Source organism: Tympanuchus pallidicinctus, unplaced genomic scaffold (genome assembly GCF_026119805.1).
Source record: "Tympanuchus pallidicinctus isolate F22 unplaced genomic scaffold, pur_lepc_1.0 scaffold13, whole genome shotgun sequence".
In the NCBI taxonomy this organism is placed as follows: domain Eukaryota; kingdom Metazoa; phylum Chordata; class Aves; order Galliformes; family Phasianidae; genus Tympanuchus; species Tympanuchus pallidicinctus.
Window position 1 is genome coordinate 7,295,268 of NW_026294648.1, and position 18,257 is coordinate 7,313,524.

General features: G+C 44.5%; 1 protein-coding gene across 2 annotated transcripts in view; it reads right to left on the bottom strand.

Annotated features, from left to right (window-relative positions):
- Positions 1–18,257, bottom strand: part of LOC128075754 (vascular endothelial growth factor receptor kdr-like) — a 120,005-nt gene that overhangs the window by 85,327 nt on the left and 16,421 nt on the right. For both annotated transcript variants that reach the window (XM_052672741.1, XM_052672742.1), the window contains exons 2-3: positions 4,922–5,018; positions 702–913 (exon numbers count right to left, since the gene is read on the bottom strand). In XM_052672741.1, coding sequence (XP_052528701.1) covers positions 702–913; positions 4,922–5,018 — 309 coding nt within the window. The remainder of the gene's footprint in view (positions 1–701; positions 914–4,921; positions 5,019–18,257) is intronic.

Consider the following 18,257-nt stretch of genomic DNA (forward strand, 5'->3'; position numbering starts at 1 on the left):
CAACAATTTCTGGGAATATTCTTTCAACAAAAGGTCTGATTATCGAAATGGTTGTTCAGTGTTACATTTACTTTCCATTTGTTATTAGATGTGAACCCAGTGATTCTGACGCAAATAGAAGAGGCAGCTTGAGAGAACAGAAATGAGTAATAGGCCATTTTTCACCAAAAAAAAAAACCACCCAATGTGTATAATGCAGCCATTTGGCTTTGCTAAGTACGTCCAACAGATGTGAAGGACAAAGCAGTACACAACTGTGTAGGAGAGGCAGGAACCACAGAGACTGTTGTTGGGGAGTTTGATGCCTGGGGAGGAAGAGGACTTGGGTACTGAGGGTGAATCTCAGGAAAAGCACTGTGGTAGCAAAAGCCTTAAAAGGTCTTAAAAGGTAAAGGAAGGAAAAGACATTTAAAGAAATCAGTGTTCACTTACTTGGAACAGAAAAATAGGCAGGACAACCTCGTCTTCAAGTGATAGAATTGAATGAGATAGCCAATTTCTGGCTCTTGTAGTTTTGTCCCCATGAATTAATTCATCTGGCCTGAAAACCCAGGTGTATCCCAGCCTGTGCAGAGTGCCACAGCTGTGCGTGCTGGGTTGGCGAGGTAGGATTTGCGCAAGCATCGGAACCGGGCTGCTTCTTGTAGCACTGATTTTACATTACAAAAAGGCATAAAACCAAAACCAAAGGAAGTTCTTACCTTTAACAAACACATAAATCCTGGCCACGAGCTCCTCGCTGGATGGGGCGTCGTCGTGAACGCAGGTGAGGTACCCGGTGTCGCTGGCCGTGGCGTTCCTGAGGAGCAGCGTGCTGCAGCTCTGCCCGCTGCTGTTGCGGCAGCTGCCGATGTGCACGCGGGGGTCTGCCTGCTGTGCCTCCCGCAGCAGCCAGCTCACCGGCCGTGCTCCCCTGCCAACAGCACAGCGCAGTTACAGCGGGTCATGGTTCAGGCAGAACGTGGCCTTCCTTCTGACCCACGGCTGCCAATGTTCCTCCTGTTCCCCCTCTTGTCATTAGGAAACGAATGATACAGGCTGCGGGGTGCTTGGATTAGCAGCCATAAGAAATTAAGGGTGCTCACACCACACTCATGCAGCAGAGCAGGGGAAATTCCAGAAATCGTAGCAACTGTGGCAAGCTAACTCCTGGAGGAAAGCTTAGTTTTCATTTTAACAGACATCCTGAACTCCAGTTTGTTTTTCTACCGCTATGTTTAAGCCACTTCAAACATTTGAAAGCACCGGATAAAATTATATGTTTCTTTCAAATTGAGGAATTTGTGTATTTATCTGCCAAATTAACTTATACTTTCCTTTAACTGTAAGGCTGCATGGAGAGAGAACATTTATGTAACTTCTCATCACCTTTCTTGTTTAATCAGCAGTGACTCGATCTCGGTTTTGTGAAGGGTCTGCAACTAATCCAATTACAGATCTTAGAATACCTGCTCAATACGCATCTTTTTCTATTCACCCCATCACAGCACTCAGCACATAAAACCAGCAGGGCAGATAGACACACCGTGTCACCCATTCGTGTCTTAGTTATGATCACAGCTAGTGTCAAATGCAATTTTGTGTAGTTTACTGACAAAAAGCAGGGACACTTTTTCACCTTTTAAAGGACTCAGAGAGATCTGGTGTTCCAGGTCAGCAATAGGCCCTGGTTCTGCTGGTTGTGTTGTGGTAAATGCAACAGGCATACCATAGCAGCTCCTGCAGCTCTGTCCTGCTTGGGATGAACTCTGGGGGCTCTGAGGAAGCCTAGCACAGGCTCCACATGCTCATGCAAAGAAGACTATGATCTTCTTGTTGCAGATTGTTTTCTGCAGATCAGTGCAGAAACTGGTGGGCAAAAGTGGTGGTAGGGGTTTGGGTTCACAACAGAGGAGGCCATTTTTTGCTTCCATGCCTACAGAAAGGCCATGCTATTCCAGAGGACAGGAGCTCACTACAGTGGTGAACTCCCATTGGTCCAATGGCATTTGCAGAGCAGAGGAAGGAGCAAGAACCCCTGGATTTTCCCAGCTGAGTGTCGCCAGGAAGAAATCCGGTCTAGACATGTCTGTTCCATAAAGATGCCTGTCCTCAGAGTATCCAACAAGCGTGCTGTGTGAAATTTCCAGTAGCTAAGAACTCTGAACCCCTTCTGTGCCAGTGGCTTTGCAGTGGCGCAGTCAGTGCACTACGGGAATGCTCTTGCCAGCAAGTCCAGTGACAAACAAACATCCTCTTGGCTCTGATTCTGACCGTCCTTCTGTCGCCTTCCTGAATACAGTGAGGAACGGGGCCTAGGTCTGGAAGTTATTCCCAGCACGTAGAAGAGTGAGAGCCCCGGGCAGAGTGTGGATGTTCTTCCTGGTGAGCAGCTCACCCTGCTTCTTGGATCCACAGTGGGCTTGGCAACCCCACCTCACCCGTCACACTTCCTGTCTTTCTGAGGGCGGAAATACCTTCTTACGGAGACATCCCTATCCAGTGCTCTTTCCCAATCTACAAACGTCACCAGTGATGTAACAGCCACTTCTGTCAAGAAATGGGACTCCTGGCCCCAAACAGGAACAATGGCACTTCATGTTCATAGAATCATTAAGGTCAGAAAGACCACTAAGATCATCAAGCCCAACCATTGACTCATCTGTGTGCTAACCATGTCCCTCAGTGCCACATCTACCCTTATTGAACACCTCCAGGGACAGTGATTCCACCACTTTCCTGAGCAGCTCATTCCAGTGTCTAAAGACTCCTTCTGAGAAGGCTATATTTCCTAGTACACAATCTGAATCTTCCCTGGCACAACTTGAAGCCTTTACTTTCATCCTATCACAGTCATCTGGAGAAGAGACAACCCCCACCCCAACCTCCTTTCAGATATTCATAGAGAGCATTAAGGTCTCCCCTGTGCCTCCTCTTCCCTAGACTAAACAATCCCAGTTCCCTCAGCTGCTCCTCATGAGCCTTGTGCTCCAGACCCTTCACCCTTCCAGACCCAAGTTTTGTTGCTCTTCTTTGGACACAGGCATCACCAAGCCTGGTGTCTATAGCAGCGGCTCTGCAGAGCAAATCAGGGGGTTCACAACTCTGTGCTTCCTCACATGGACCTACTTTTTCCACCTGCTCATTTTATACAGGTGGAAGATGAAGACTTTGACCACTGCCTTGGTATTTTCACATATTTGGCAGAGAGGAGTCACAGCGATAGCTGCAGCTTTGGTCAGGCTGCCAAAAATCAGGAAATCCTGGCCAAGAATCTCAAATTAATGGAGTCTGCAGCAGCTACCTGCCTGTACTAATTCCTTGCACTGAGACCTGAACTCTGGAAGCAGGCAGAACTCGTTCAGGGCCAGCATTTCCCCATTTCTTAGGTGGGTTTATTGCTTCACATCCGTAAAGCAATTTCAGATCACAACCAGCACTACTGAAGTGCTGATAATTTCTTCATCTCTTCGTTCATCTGGTGACATGAGGAAATCTCAATTTGATCCTACTGATCAAAATGGCAGTGGATGGAGAACTGCTGAGCAGCATTGATTCAGGTGGCCTGGAGCAGCACACAATTCATGTCCACACATCATGTTTTATGAAGCACTGCACTGAGATTTTAAAGGACTTTAAACTTTATTGCCATGATGCTTGCTGCTTGCTAAGCTAAAAATACCACTGTAAGGTTGTTTTGACCTCATAAGCCACATGGCTAACTGGAGGTATTTGGAGGAAAAACAATGCCTTACACTCCAGAAAACATCAAAAATGTACACAGACTGAGTCCATTTACCCTTCACTATAAACACTGGATTAGTTAGACCAGGAAAAAATCAGAAGGGTTGTATTTATCAGCATAACCTACAGCTGAGATTCACCTTCCCACTGTTCTTTCTCACTGTCTTCAGTGGTTGCAAGAAACCAATAGTATACTACTACACTCAAGGAGACTCTGCAAGAAGATGTAAAAAAGTGAAGCATGTGTAGAAGAAATTGTGATTGTTTGGATTACCTTCAGCCTTCTCTATTACAATGTGTGCTGAAGGAACTGAAAGGCAACTTCTCGCAGCAGCTTGGCATTTAAATCACATTCAGAACAAGTGGAACACCTACGTACACCCCGGTCAGAGACCCTCTGTGTGGCCAAGCAAGTTAATTTGTGTCCTGACAGAGCAGAAGGAGCTCAGACTCTTCACACTGACTGCTCAGTTGTGTCCCTCCCAGCTGTGACAAAGCTGCATTCCCCATTTCCACATAAGTCACTGCTGATGTCTTGCTCGTTTCTTGCATGGCTACTTTTTATATATTGTGTCAAGAATTGAATTGCTGCCAGAATTCATGATCTGTGGTCTGGTTTTTAAGTTCCTTGCTTATCTTTGACTTAAAGAACATGTATTCAAACAGGTCAGGTCTTTGAATATACACATACAGATTGGTGTTTATTTAATTGTCATCTTCTGGGCTAGGCAGTATTTGAGGTTAGGAAGTTTAAGCTTATATACACATTTTTGTCTTTATACATATGTATAACTATATATATATATATATATATACATATAGCCATTTACTGATGGACAGGGGGTAAAGAGTGATTTTTGCTGCAGAGGAATCAAAGCTGCATCTCTTCAGGCAAAGGTTTCCAGCCATGTCCTTAAGCATGCACTCCCCTTCCATAAGCTTTTCTGTGTGCTGACTCAGGACTTTGCTTTGGTTCATTTATGATAAAAGGAATGAAGTGGGCTGAATGCTGACCAAAGACTTTTCTCTCTGCTTTGTTTCAGCCCAACAAGTTCTCCTGAAATGCACCCGAGGGAAAGCATCGCCAGTTGCAGATCGTGGCTGTCCAGCAATCTTTGCTCCCCCCTGCCCAGAAGCCGTGCTGTGCAAGGTAATCAGTACAACCGAGGGCATCCAGCACTGCTGGAGCAATCCTTACCTGCATTTTATTGTTAGAACTTCTCCTGGTAAGATGACAATGTGGTCTTTTGCAATGCTCAGCACTGGTTTCTCAAAAAATTTGTCCTCAGCAAGACCTGACCCAAATAAAGAAGAAATAATTGTTAGGCAGGCTATTCACCATGGTTAGAACATGCACAATACAGCCGAGGAAAGCTTTTTGTTTTGTAAATAGTTCCTAATTTGGGGGCCCACACAGGGCTTTAATTTATACTGATGCAATTCAGTTGAGCACAGAGTTGCATGGTGCCCACTGAGATCCCCTCTGTTTGTTTTTCTTCCCCTTATTCACCCCTTTCTTTTTAACACCGAACACCTGCATTTCTGCTCATAGTCTTCCTGCTTTTCTTTAGAGCTGGCTGTGTTACTGGGTTACTACAGTTTCAGGACAACAGATTAATTTCAAAAGAATTTTACATACAGAACTGGAAAGAATCAGTCTGGGAAACAATCTGATGTACGAGGTCGTATATTACTTTTCAGTTAATAAAACAATAATTCTGGGAAGCAACTCTTTGATTCTCAACTGTGAAGCATCTGCTGCATTAAATGCAAATTAAAAGCCCACTGTTTTCCAAAGCAACGTTCACAAATAGTGCCTTTGAACTAAGTGCTTCCTTTGAGGCCGTTGGGCTGTATACTCTGTAAGGCAAATCTGCAGAAGTGTCTGAGCCACCATCCCCAGTGTCAGTGCCATGAGGTCCGTCAGCTCAAGAGTGACAGTGGTCTTTATTGACAGCAGTGTCAAGGCTGCTCTCAGCATAATCGTCATCATCTCTTGGCACAAGGAAGGCCTTCAGGACAGCCACCCTTCCAAAGGCAGATACAAGCACTGAATGTGATGAGATATGCCCAGCCCCTTGCAGACAGCTGTTTGAAGGGGAGCAGCTTGTGAGCCTGGACCCATAGCAGTGTCAGCAGCTGAGCCACACAGGGGAGCTGTGCAGGGGAGCCGTGATGTTGCTCTGGGGCTGAATCCACAGCCACCACGCTCTGAGCACTCCTGACAGCTGGCTGCAGAGTGCTGAAACTGCCCTAAATGAGACCCCTATCTGAGTGTACATCTAGGGCGATATTGTTTTCAGAAAGTGAAACTGAGAAGAAGCAGAAGTGAGGCAGGCCAGGCTGGTTTCCTTGTCCAAATTCAAAGTAACATAATCAAGGAGAGGAGAAAACAGGCTTAGATAAGTATCTCAATTTACAAAGGTCTGACATTAAAGCTTTATGTTTTCTTTTCCCTCCTGCTCTTCAAATCTACATCTTCTCCTTTGCCTTGAACTTGATAAGCCAGAAATCTATAGCTGGGCTTATAAGAGAGGCATTATACTCAGCAGAATAGTGAAGATAACATATCTAACAAAAAAGAAACATAAGGGTTTAACTTTTCAACTGGATGAAACAGTGATTTTCTTCCCTTCCACCTTCCACCTCCCATCTCCTCTCATCTCTTCTTTGCTGGATTCAAGTAAAATTCTCTTAGCTTGATATATTCTGTCAGCATGGAGAGTGAATCACTCCCGCTTCAGAGAGCCTGGCTTCTTCCAGGAGCCACTCAGACTCCCATCAGAGGCTCAGTGGAGGTCAGCTCATCACATGGTTCCAGAGCCTCCCCAAAGGCATCCTGCCCAGCCCACATGTTGCTCAGCTCCCTCCAAGAGCTGAGCCTCCCTGCAGACCTTCAGCTGAGGCTTCACATCAGCCCTGGCCTCTGCAGAGACTTCTCCACCCCCAGTTTTACGTAACTGTTGACACTGTAGCTCTCTCTAATGTGTTTTGCAGAGTAAGGAATAAATTGATGAATAAGAATATAAGAAAGAGTAAGAACATACGAAATAATAAGAATAAAAAAAACTTGAGGAGTCTGGCCAGGAAAACTCCCCCCAGTGCAGCTGTGTGTAGCATGGTCCTACCTACAAACTGCTGTTACATGCACGTGATGCCGTGGATGCTGGACGGGGTTATAGGGTCCCAGCCCTGCTGTTCCCTGGTGCTTTAAGAAGTGCAGTTGTTCCTAAACACCTTCAGGATGACCTGTACGAGGTGTAGCATCGTGATTAGCAAAGAAGCAACTGGAATTAAAAAATAAGGCAAACTACACAGGAGGAGACTACTCTGGCAAGTAGTCTCCAAATGGCCAACACAGATTTGAAAATGTTTGGCAAGTGTCATTGAATTAGCTAGCTGAGGGTTCTTCCAGTCCTGTGTAGCTTTTACAGGACACAGCTGCAATCCCAATCCACTCTGGGCTGTTCACACTCTGATGACTGTGGGGCCAGGCCTGCTCCGACTTAGAAAATCCTGGGGTTCTCACTAATCCTTTCTTTGGTTCCTCTGGTGCTGTCAATTGTTCCTAGGACGTATGGGGGCTAAGCTGGCATCTCAAGCTGTCCTTTGAACAGGCCTGGCTTCTGCCAGGTCTGCAAGTGCTGGAGGAGTCTGGGGCAGTGGGCGCTGCTGTGATGGGAGCTTAGCGCAGTCCTTGGGCTCTTACAGCTCTTGAGACTGTTTTTGATAAAAGAAGGAAAAGTATTTTTCGGTTATTCTGTTTATACATCTGAGGTACTTCTTTCCTGAAGTTTATTTTGGCTTCTGGAGCTGAAGAAAAGAATAAGCAAAGTGTAATTTCAGTGCATTTCTACCCCACGGAGGACAGGAGGACAAAATTCCTCTGCCACACACACACTGGGTCGCTGCTGCCAGGTGACAGAGGGCTTTTATAAACACAGTGTGTGCCCATTACTGGCATGCCTGAGCCAAAGCTGAGCGGACTGAAAGAAAAACATTGCAGGGCAAAACCAAGCAAGCAGTGCTGGCAGAGGTTGTGCTGCGCTGGGTGAGCAGAGCTGGAACTGGCAAGGCGAGGCTTCGCAAAATGTTCAGCCTCCGCTGCTCCCTTCAGAGCTGGATTTCAATGTTGGAGGCAGATTTGGGGTTTGGATAGAGTGCTTTTCCTTCTCAGAATGTTCCATGAATATTCACCATTTTACTGCATTTCACTTATGTTTTATGGCTTCAATCATTAACTGTCTTCTCAGAAACCAAAAACTTTCACAGCTAGCTACAAAGCACCAGTGCCATGGCTGACCCTGCCATTCTCTTCATGAAGCTGACAGTGTGCAGCATCCTTCCTTAGACTTCCAATGTCGTTTGGCATACGATGCTAGAGCGATAATGCTGTGAAATCAGGAAAGAGACTATTCCATATTGCAAAGGTGTACATAGGTCTTTGCCCAGCATTCCCTCTTTAAGTCAAGGGTCAGGTATGTTCTTCATGGGGACTGATGCGTAGCTATGATATTAGATTCCTGCTCTTGATTCCTGGTTGCCAAAGCAAGCTGGTTAAAGCAAGGCAAGCATAGTGCATCATCTAGGAAGATGAGGAGCCCTGAGCCTGGGCAGATCCTCTGCCCTGGGTCCCACTCACAGCTTCTGTTTCCAAGATCTTGTTCCTACTGCCAGTTTAACATTCTGCTGTTGTTAAGAGCAGAAAACCTCAAACACAGCAGAACTGCACAAGTCCCTGGGAGGGAAATGTGAAAGGTTGACTGATACATTGTCCAGGGAAGAAAAGTATATTGAAAACTGCTTTTCCTGGGACAATCTGATTTTGTAGCCCAGCCAACATGAAGCCTGGGAGGATCCCCAGGCACAGGACGACGTGTGACCTCCTTCACCTCTGTCAGATGTCTCTCTCGGTCCCACTTGGCTGAGGGACATCCCTCCCACACTAAGCAAATGCCTGATTGTTCATGCTAGGGACATGGGTGAGCACGGATAAAAACTATTTTTAGTCTCTGCATCTTATTGTAACAGTCTACCTCAGAGCATCCTTTAGGCACTGTAACTACCCACTAGCTATGCCAAAAAGAGCACTCACAAATGCTTGTGAGATTGAGTGTACCTAGGTATCACACGCAGTGACAGCTAACGTCGATATGATATCTGATTAACAAATCCACATGCCTCTTTTGGGCACTGTGGCACACAGACGATGGGAAAACTGACAGAGCAGCATCAAGGAGCACCGAACCTCTGCATCAGATGACAAAAAAAATGATTGCCAGGCGAAGCGCAGCCTGCTGTGCTGACAGCTAAGTGAAGCAGGTTAGACCAGGGCCCATGAGCACCGGGCACACAAATAGTTTTTTGCACATGACTGAACTCCGGGGACCATTCATGTGTGTAAAGTCACTCTTATGCACAGATCTGGGCCCTAGGACACATCAAGTCTCATTAGGAAGGACTGGAAGTCACAGCTTTAGAGCTGATTTTGGTAGGCAAAGGAGAGATACATACACAGTATTTAAAAAGCTTTTTTTGTTGCCGGCAACAGGTTGGGAACACTTCTGTAAGCCATGCCTACCTTGGAGTGTTTCTGAAAGTTAAGATCAGAAGCACCCTCTGTGCTCTGAAAGTGTTCTGTGGGGTCACTGGGGGCTCTAAGAACAGCACGCATGGCCCTGCTCACAATAATAAGGCACTCATCAGTCATGTAGATGATGAGCTGCCTGCCAGGGAAGCACTGATGATAGCTCAATCTCCCCAGGCAGCCTTGTGTCTGCAGCACTGAATGACACCAAGCGACAGTGTGCCTTCCTCAGATGCCAGGGTGCTTCATCACAGCACGAGCACATCTGGAAAGCAGACAGGTGCCAGTTTTGTATTTTCTTGAGTACATCCCCAAGGAAATCCTACTCTCACTAGAATTAGAAGGTTCAAGGATTCAGTGAGGCGCTGCGTGTTTTTAAACCAATGGCCTGTAATCATTTTCAGATTTATCTGAAGGTCATTCTCTATGAAAAGAGAGGAAAGGATGGTACTGCTAGCAGTATGGTATCACTTGCAATATTTGGTGTGTTTATTAGGTCTTTATTAAGAATCCACATTCATTTCAGGGGCTGTAAGTGTCCTAGTGACAACAACAGAAAATCTGATCATTAGTCTTGAGTGGAGGAGACATCTAGCCCAGCACAGTGAGAACAACCACAAAGTAGAGTAAGTGTTTAAAGATAAGATAAGGCATTGGCCCTTCTCTTGGGATTTGTTCCCACAACTTTTCCTCACAACCGGATGCATAAGCATTTCCTGATCAAGTGGCACAGGGTCACTCTGGTTTCCTTCTGTAATCAGCAGAAATGCTTCAGCAAGGCCACCTGATTGCTTTGTGTGCTGATGGTTAGAAACCACGGTGTTAATTAACAGGAACTTGACTCTGTTGGAAATCAAAACACAGCCTTTTGAGTTCTGCTACACCTGCTCAAAGGCAACTCCCTGAGCTTGCAGTGCCACGTGCTTGGCTTTCCATGATACGGATCGCCATATCAGTTGCAGATTTATGGAAAAAGGCCACAGAAAGCAACTCCAGGTCAAGACTGTTTGGTCTTTGGTGGCAGCAGCTCATTAATCAGGGCTATTGTTCTCCCTCTGATTTCACAGAGTATGGAGTCCCAAAGAATGACAGAGATATCACTGCCTTGGGCTTATGCTGAGTTATGGAGGGGGCATGTCCTTTCTTTGTAACTGCATGACAAGCCCAGAACTTAGATCTACAGCCCTAAAATAAACATGAGATCTGGGAAAGGAGGTGGCAACATCTGCAATCATCTGCCATGCACTCAGGCACAATTTAAAGTATTTAGGAAATGCAGTAATCTCGTGTTGATGGAGAAAAGGCTGGGAATGTTGTTATTTCATGATCTAAATTATGGCAATTCCTCTGGGAAAGAGAAGACCTGGCACGTCTCCATGGTTAGCAAGTATGCAGACATGGTGGGAGAGAGGCACACTCACACAAATGAGACCATGCTATGTGCTAAAGACTTCAGGAAAAAAATAACAAAATATGTGAGGTATGAAACTGTCCTTGCCTTTCCTGATAAATGCTTTAGGGCTGCAGATGCAAGTGTTCCCAATGATTCCCAGACTGGATTGCCTCATTGGAGCTACAGAAATAGCTTTCATTCTTCCCTGACTTGCCCATCCTGAGGAGGCAGCACATCCTGCAGGCTGTGAGCAGGAGGAGCCAGCACAGACAGCAGCCCACCACGCTCACCTTCTGCCTGCCCTTCGCCTTCTCCCAGAGGACTCAAGCTGCTACTCTCTCTTCAGATACGAGTTTGCATTTCTCTGGAAGTGATTCTGGCCAAGATTTCTCTCCTGTCTCCAGACCACTGGGTAGGAAAATGAGAAAGTAGAAGACTGTCCTGATCTGTCTTCACATTCCCTGTGTCACTGTGTCAGCTCAGAACTTTTACTGCAGGTGAGCTCCTGGGAGCGTATCTGTGTATGGATGGACAAATCATTTTTATCGCATATCAACTCAACACTTCTTCATAGCTACATACAGTACAGTGTGGATCAAGTTATGACTTCAGCTTGTCAAAACTCTACACTCAATCTTCTTCAATCTAGTCAGAATTGCTCTAAAGAGGGTAATTCGTATGCAGGGAGCACTTACTTAAAAAGTTCACATGTTATAGAAGGAAAATTTAAAAACACTTTCAATTAAATTACTTTATTATTTTGAGTAGCTATCAGCAGATTAGCTCATTTATCAAAGGTGACAAGTAAGGCTGAAAAGTCAACAGCAGTAATTCACAGACTTCACGTGTGTCCGTAGCGCAGCACTAAACGTCGCGTTCCCTCACACATCAATGGGATCGAATCTGGCACCTCTATATTTCTTTCAAACTTACTTGTTTTGCACAGCTGCAAATAATGAAAGCAGTTGTTGTGCTGACTCCATTCCAAGAACTATTCCCCAACCTGCTCATGTGTGCAGAAAGAATCAGTCACTATTTAAATCTATCTTGATTTGAGCCAGGACCTCTAATGAAAAACCAAGCAGTAAATCTCTACTGATGCAAGCAATGATTTCTCTCTTGTTCCTATCCAGTTTTTACACTAGCCTTCTAACCCACCATAAAGGTGCTGCCTATATCCAAGATAAGAGCTAAGTCCTTGAAACTAGATATTCTATTAAAGAGAATGGACTTCTTTAAAATTTAGAGCACTGGTAGAAAGTCTTCTCTACTGTACTATTTTGTAACTTTCTAATATTTTTCTACGGCATTGCCAATAGCCATCAGATCAAAAAAAAAGGCCAGTAATTTAGGTGTGGGTATGATATGGTCATGCATATTTTTTTCACTTGTTAATCCCACCATTACTGCACATCTCTCAGCAGACTGGAGGATGCATACAGTGCTTCCTGTACTGTGGTAGCACTTCCTGCAAGTGGACATGGTGTACCACAGCAATACTACAGCTGCATGCAGCTCAGTCTGTCTGCAAGGCATCAGGCAGGGAGAATGTGGTGTGGTTGATTTCTCTGCCTTCTCTAAAGGCAGTACATTGCCTTTAGTTCCATGTTTAGAAGGGATTTAATAACTCACACGTGCACCAGCTCATGATTCATCCCAACTGCCAGTAGAGGTCAGGCTCCAGGCCAGCAACACAGAATACTAAGGAGGAATTTCCCTTAGGTTGCCTTAAAAGTTGCTAATATCAGAGACCAGCAGTGATGAATATTTTTGCAAGAAGTCAATAAAGTTATGCTGGTTTCACACGTGTTAAAGACCTGTTCTGGTATCTGGTAGTACAGACACCAAAGCATACTGCTAGAGCTACACATCAATTAACATGCAACAGTATTTCAAACTACTGAGTAAATTAAAATTTTGTACTGTAAGTCAGCCTACTCCTTTGACAATAAAACCCTAAGTGAAAGAGTCTGGAAGAGTGTACATAAATACCCTAGAGAGACACTAAAACGGCCAGAGGGAAAGACAAGTTACGTTAAATTTCAGTTTAGCAAAAGGTTTGTTCCTTTGAATGCATTGTAAGGTCTCTGCCATCAGCTTCTACATCTGCCTTCAGCCAATACATAAGGAAACTCATCTCTACATCTATGCTTGTGGCTCATCTCCAACTAAGACAAAATATTTCAGTGCTGCAGAGATATTTGTTTTCAAGAAAGCCTGGGCTTACTTACTGGTTGCAAGTTAATGTTTTAGAATATCATTTTCTCTTAATGCTCAGTCAAGGATCAATAGTCTGAAAGTACAGATGGGAACAGTAAGGATACTAAATATTTGAATTTAAATCTCAGCTTTGTATTGTAAAACAACTTCAGGTGTCAGGGATGATTACTGAGCTAACTTTGTCTCAACACTGTTGAGAACAGTTTGCATATCTCAAGCAAAATTTCTGTGTGGTTTAAATCACTATTAGTTATTTTTCGAATGCTGTTATTTGCCACATTGTCTAAACCTGAAGACCAGAAGCCCCTCCATAGATTTGATACTGCCTTCTTGCACACTGCAAATGGGACCTTCAGATGCTACAGTAATTAAACTTTGGTAATTCAGAGGGCTTAACAGGAAGGATTGGAACCACAGGAGATCTGATACCAAGGGCAGTTGTTTATCTGCTTTCACTGCTGAAAGCAGTAAGAGTCTGGGAGAGAAAAGAAAATCTTCCAAAGGTTGAGTTATATCAGCCTGTGCAGTTCATCTCCCAGAGGAAGCAATGATGCCAGCCCTATCTTTAGGAATATTTAAAATTAGAGAAGATGAAGTGCTAGGAGATGTCCTTCAGAAAACATTTGCTAGTGACCTACATGAAGCAATCTCTGAGTGCTTCAGCTGTCACATTTAGGGTAGTATTAGGGCCACTCTCTCCTGCTGAGAACAGAGCAGGTTTCTTTCCTTCACAAATTGCTTTGGTACTACCTCATCACTGCTGGGACTGAAAGGCAGAGCAGGCGTTTTTGGCTATGGTCTGAACTGTTGATAAACCAAACCTCAGAAGGAGACAACAGCTGTTTTCTAAGAAATGCAAGAGAGAGGAGCTTGGATGAGGATCTGCTGAATAAGAGGACGGTTTCCTAAACAACCTCTGTCCATGATCCATGGCTAAATCCTAGTGTTGCCACGAAGCAAGCTGTCTGCCTACTGCCACCCAATGTTCCTACATTGGTTGTTCAGAAAGACCGTGTCTCATCTCGGGCCACTTGCCCCAAGGCTTCCAGCTTGAAGCCGCAGTGTGAATGTGGCAGTGAGCCCTGCTCCCTGCGTGTCAGTGGGTCACGCATGCAGGATCCCACAAACCCCAGTGGGAACAGGGTAATAAGTATTCTCAAGCATTTGCGGGGTGGTAAATTCCTCCTCTCCATCAGCCAGCCCTCTTTTCTAGGAAAAATATCAATTTGTGTGGAAACACTTCCTGGTATAGAACATCTGTGTCCTCCTGTGTGATGAATCACTGACCTGCAGAAGGAGCAGGGCAAAGGAGGTCAAAAGATAGGAGCTTCAATTGGAATGGGGAAGGTGGATGGCCATAGTGAAGCAGAACAGAAGCACACACCCAGCTAGTGTTGCCTTATCAGTTTTCCTTGAGCTATAAATCAAGAATTAAATGAGCCAGAGCCTCCCAAGATCAACCCAACTGTCGCACTGCACTGAACCGCAACACATTCCATCAAATTGCCAGGCTCACATGTGTCAAAGAAGTGCAAATGCTAAGTGACAGTAAAATCTGCTTGGCAGGTAATTGCTCTGTTTTCTCAGTTTCTTAATAAGAAATGGGCTGAGACCAACTTTGGACTTGACACTGGAATCTGTTTTCTATCAGCTCTGCGTTCCACTTCTGTCGGCTTTGTGTGCCTGTCTCAAGACATTTTCTTTCTTTGTTTGTTTGTTTTGAAGGGTGGGAGGTTGCTATTTTGGGAGATGAGATAAAAGCTGTTTGCTTGAGATGGGGAGAGAGAACCTATCGATGTGCTTACAAAGCCTCGCAGTCCCAGTTACAGTTCTGCAGCCCCGGGCAATGTTATGTTATCTCTCGCCTGCAACCTCCCTGTGCAGTTTGGCCTAACTAGGTCTAGAAGCTTGTTTCCTCACTGGTTTGCAGTAAGCTGGAAAGTATCAATCAGACCCAAGGAATTGGCTGCAAAGCATTTCTGAAATCCTTCTTAATGACAAACTCCACCAGGCCATCGGGGCTTCGCTTCCCTGCAGCCGCCACCGCACCGCTACCCTGATGTGACCCCAGCTTCTCCCCTGTTTGCTGGGCTTCTCCACAGCTGTGACATAATGTTTTTGATGGCAGCCTTTGGAGGAATTCTGCTTGTGGCAATGCAGAGATCTGCTTCAAATTAGCACTGCGCATATTTACCGAGTCTGCATAGCATGGCTGCCTGTTGACAAAGATCCCTTCTTCTGTCCACCGCTGCTTTCTGGATCAGCTCACACACCCTCTGAAGGCCAGAGGAACTGCAGCCTGGGGAGAGGCAGCTGGTGGGGATCTACAGGGATGCCCAGGAACAAACCTGTTTTTCTAATGCCAAATCCTGATTTCTGCTTTACTTTAAGGGCTTTGTAGGGGTCACACACCTCAAGCACACCACCTTGCTGCCCTGGTGCTGACTACATCGCTGCTGCTCAGCCCCTCCACGCAGCACTCCCCTGTCGGACAGGCTGGCTGGGTGCAGCAGCTCAGAAGGAAGTATGGCACAGGGGAGATGACCACACAGCAATCTTATGTTTGCTTTTCGGGATCCTGCTTTCAAAGGTGCTTCACCACAGACACTTTGAGGAAAAGAAAACATGCTGGGTGCCCAGGAGCAGACCCGGTTTGCATTAAAGCCACCTACGCCATTCAGCAAAAGCTGGGCAGGAAATTCTTTTCTCTTCGTGTCTAAATATTTAAGATCTATTTATTTATTTTAATTCCTGTTGTTCATAGGGATAAAACGAAAATCCTTCAGAGGTTGTTTTTTTTTTTCTTTTTTTTTCTTCCTTTTTTTAATTATGAAAAGCAGCAGCAGAGAAAGACTCATCTAAAAATAGCCAGATATTTAAGGCAGCCCCTGTTAGTGGAAGATACAGATTCAAAGGCTTGATTCCACCAAGCAATATGGTGCCTTCAGCATCCTACACATGCATTTCAGGGATGGCACGGCTGGCTGGCTGTGACCAGAAGCACCAACCTGGCTGGAGAACCCCTCCTGCATTCAGCACCAGATTTTGTCACCAAATTTTGCTTTTCTACTGTAAATCTATTTTGTTATTAAACTCCAAACTCCAAATGTTTTCACTATTGATCTCAAATAGAGCAGAAATAAACTCTGAAGTTTTCTTTTCCTAAGATTTTCATCTTTCAGCCCAAGAGTTCACTGTACTTCCTATAGACAAAACGTGCAGTTGGCCTTTGGAGAATAAAATTAGTTCTTGTGCTGGACAGCTAACAAAATTGACAAATATGACTTTAGGTGCCACTACATGAAGAAAGCAGCTCCTCTTTTTTGGACCTCTCTCCTGCCTACTCATGTGATTAGACATACAGAACTGTATGAAAATGACTGAGAGAAAAGGGAATCATGAAAACTAAGTGAGCACTGAATGAAAGTGAAACCTCACCACCTGGATTCAGGTAGGGTGGCTAAGGTCCTAAGGCTGGAGATGAAGGAATAATGGAAACACACAGACAGTAAGGTTCCTTCCATTCTGAATCCACACACACAGCACGTATTGCACAGTCAAGTAATGGTGTTTTTTATTTGTACCTTTTTCTGAACATGTAATAAATTCATGCAGATGCCTGGATCTGTATGACCAGGCCAGGATGAGACCAGACACTAGTCTAGCCAACAACATGCAGTGCTTTCATTCAGAGAAACATGCTTGTTTTCCAGCTGGAAAGGGAAGCTGACTATTTTGTTGCACTCTTAAGATGCTGAAATGTTTGTATCAGTTTAAAACAGACTCTTAGGGAAAGTACAAAACCAAAGAATTTTCAGTCTGAATCCTCAGATGCCAAGTTATAAACCCTTGGCTAAGAGGTCTTAGGGTAGAAACAACTGCAGAGCATTAACTGCATAGCAGTGGTTCACACAGGAGCCATAAGAGTAAAGACAGTATTTTGGAAGATTGTGAGGCATTTCATTTGAACTTCAGTGCAAGGTCACAGGATGTAAGCAGCTTTGGGAATGTATAAAAAAAAAAAGCAAAATTTTAAGTTACTTGGGAGTAAAGATAACCATGATGCCAAGCACCAGTCCTGCAAACCTTATTCACAGGAGCTGCTGTGTTGATAAGAAATCTGTCCAGCAGGACACGTACTGGTTGACACACACTGGTTGCCCATGTTGGCACCATCTTGCAGTCCAAAATAAAGACATCATGTCAGTGGCAATGGCGTGGTAATGAAGGGACAGTTTCCATTGCTAGGAGACAGAAACTCTTATGTGCTCTCAACACCACTGGGGAGGACAGCAAATAGTTTTTGGCATTCTTTATTTAATTGAGCTATTTTAAAATTACAAATCCCTAAAACAAGTACTGGATCTGTTTAGCTTTTTAAATATCCTTATAAAAGGTTTCTGTTTGTTTGTTTTTCAAAAGTTATGTTTCCTGGGATTTTGGCCATGGAAATAAAGTTCATCTTAAGACATTTGACATGATTGCACAAGGATATCAAATAAGCATGATTCAGTAATCTGTTACATGGCTCAGAAAACACGATCCAGCTCATGCAAGTATAATGGCACTCTCCTGATGAGCGCCTGCCATACAACACCATGGCCACATGAGAGGAATGCTAATGTTTGGGTGCAATCCTCAGCCAGGTTCAGATTGCTTTTTCTGCTGTATATGAACTGATTTTCTTCTGATCTCAAATACACATCAGCAGCAACGCAGACTGTACAGCCTGGCCTGCTGGCAAGTTAACAATGCTAAGTATAACCTGTTTACCATTTCAAAATGTGTACATATGAGTAATTCCCTGTATGATTCATTTGTTTTGGATTCTGTTGTTCCTTAGCCAATCATACAGTTATTTTAGAGGATCAATAACTTTATCACCGCAATGAACAAAGGGACTTTCTCTTTTCCCTACTTTTCAGAGAACATGGGATGTTATGGAGGGGTCACAGAGAAAGAAGGAAAACTTGTTAATTTTTCACTGAAGTCCAGTTTTGTATCTTCCACGTGTCCCATACAGACAGGAGGTTCTGCAGTCTTTCCTGACCCTACAGGAGGTCAAAGAAAAATCATTTTGTATTCAGATCCAAACATAAAATCATCTTGATGTTCTTTTCTTCCTCATCAAGTGACTCATTCCTTCCCTATACTGCAAAATCAACGCACTTTGGTGAGTCCTCAGTACAGAGCCCAACAGAAAAAGTGAACCAACCACAGAGTTGAATATTTTTCTAACCAAAACGCTAGCAGGATAGAATCTGCAGCTTTACCTCTTCCGTTTTCTTAAGAGAAAAGACTGCATACCCCAGTCCTGTGCAGGATATGGCTAAA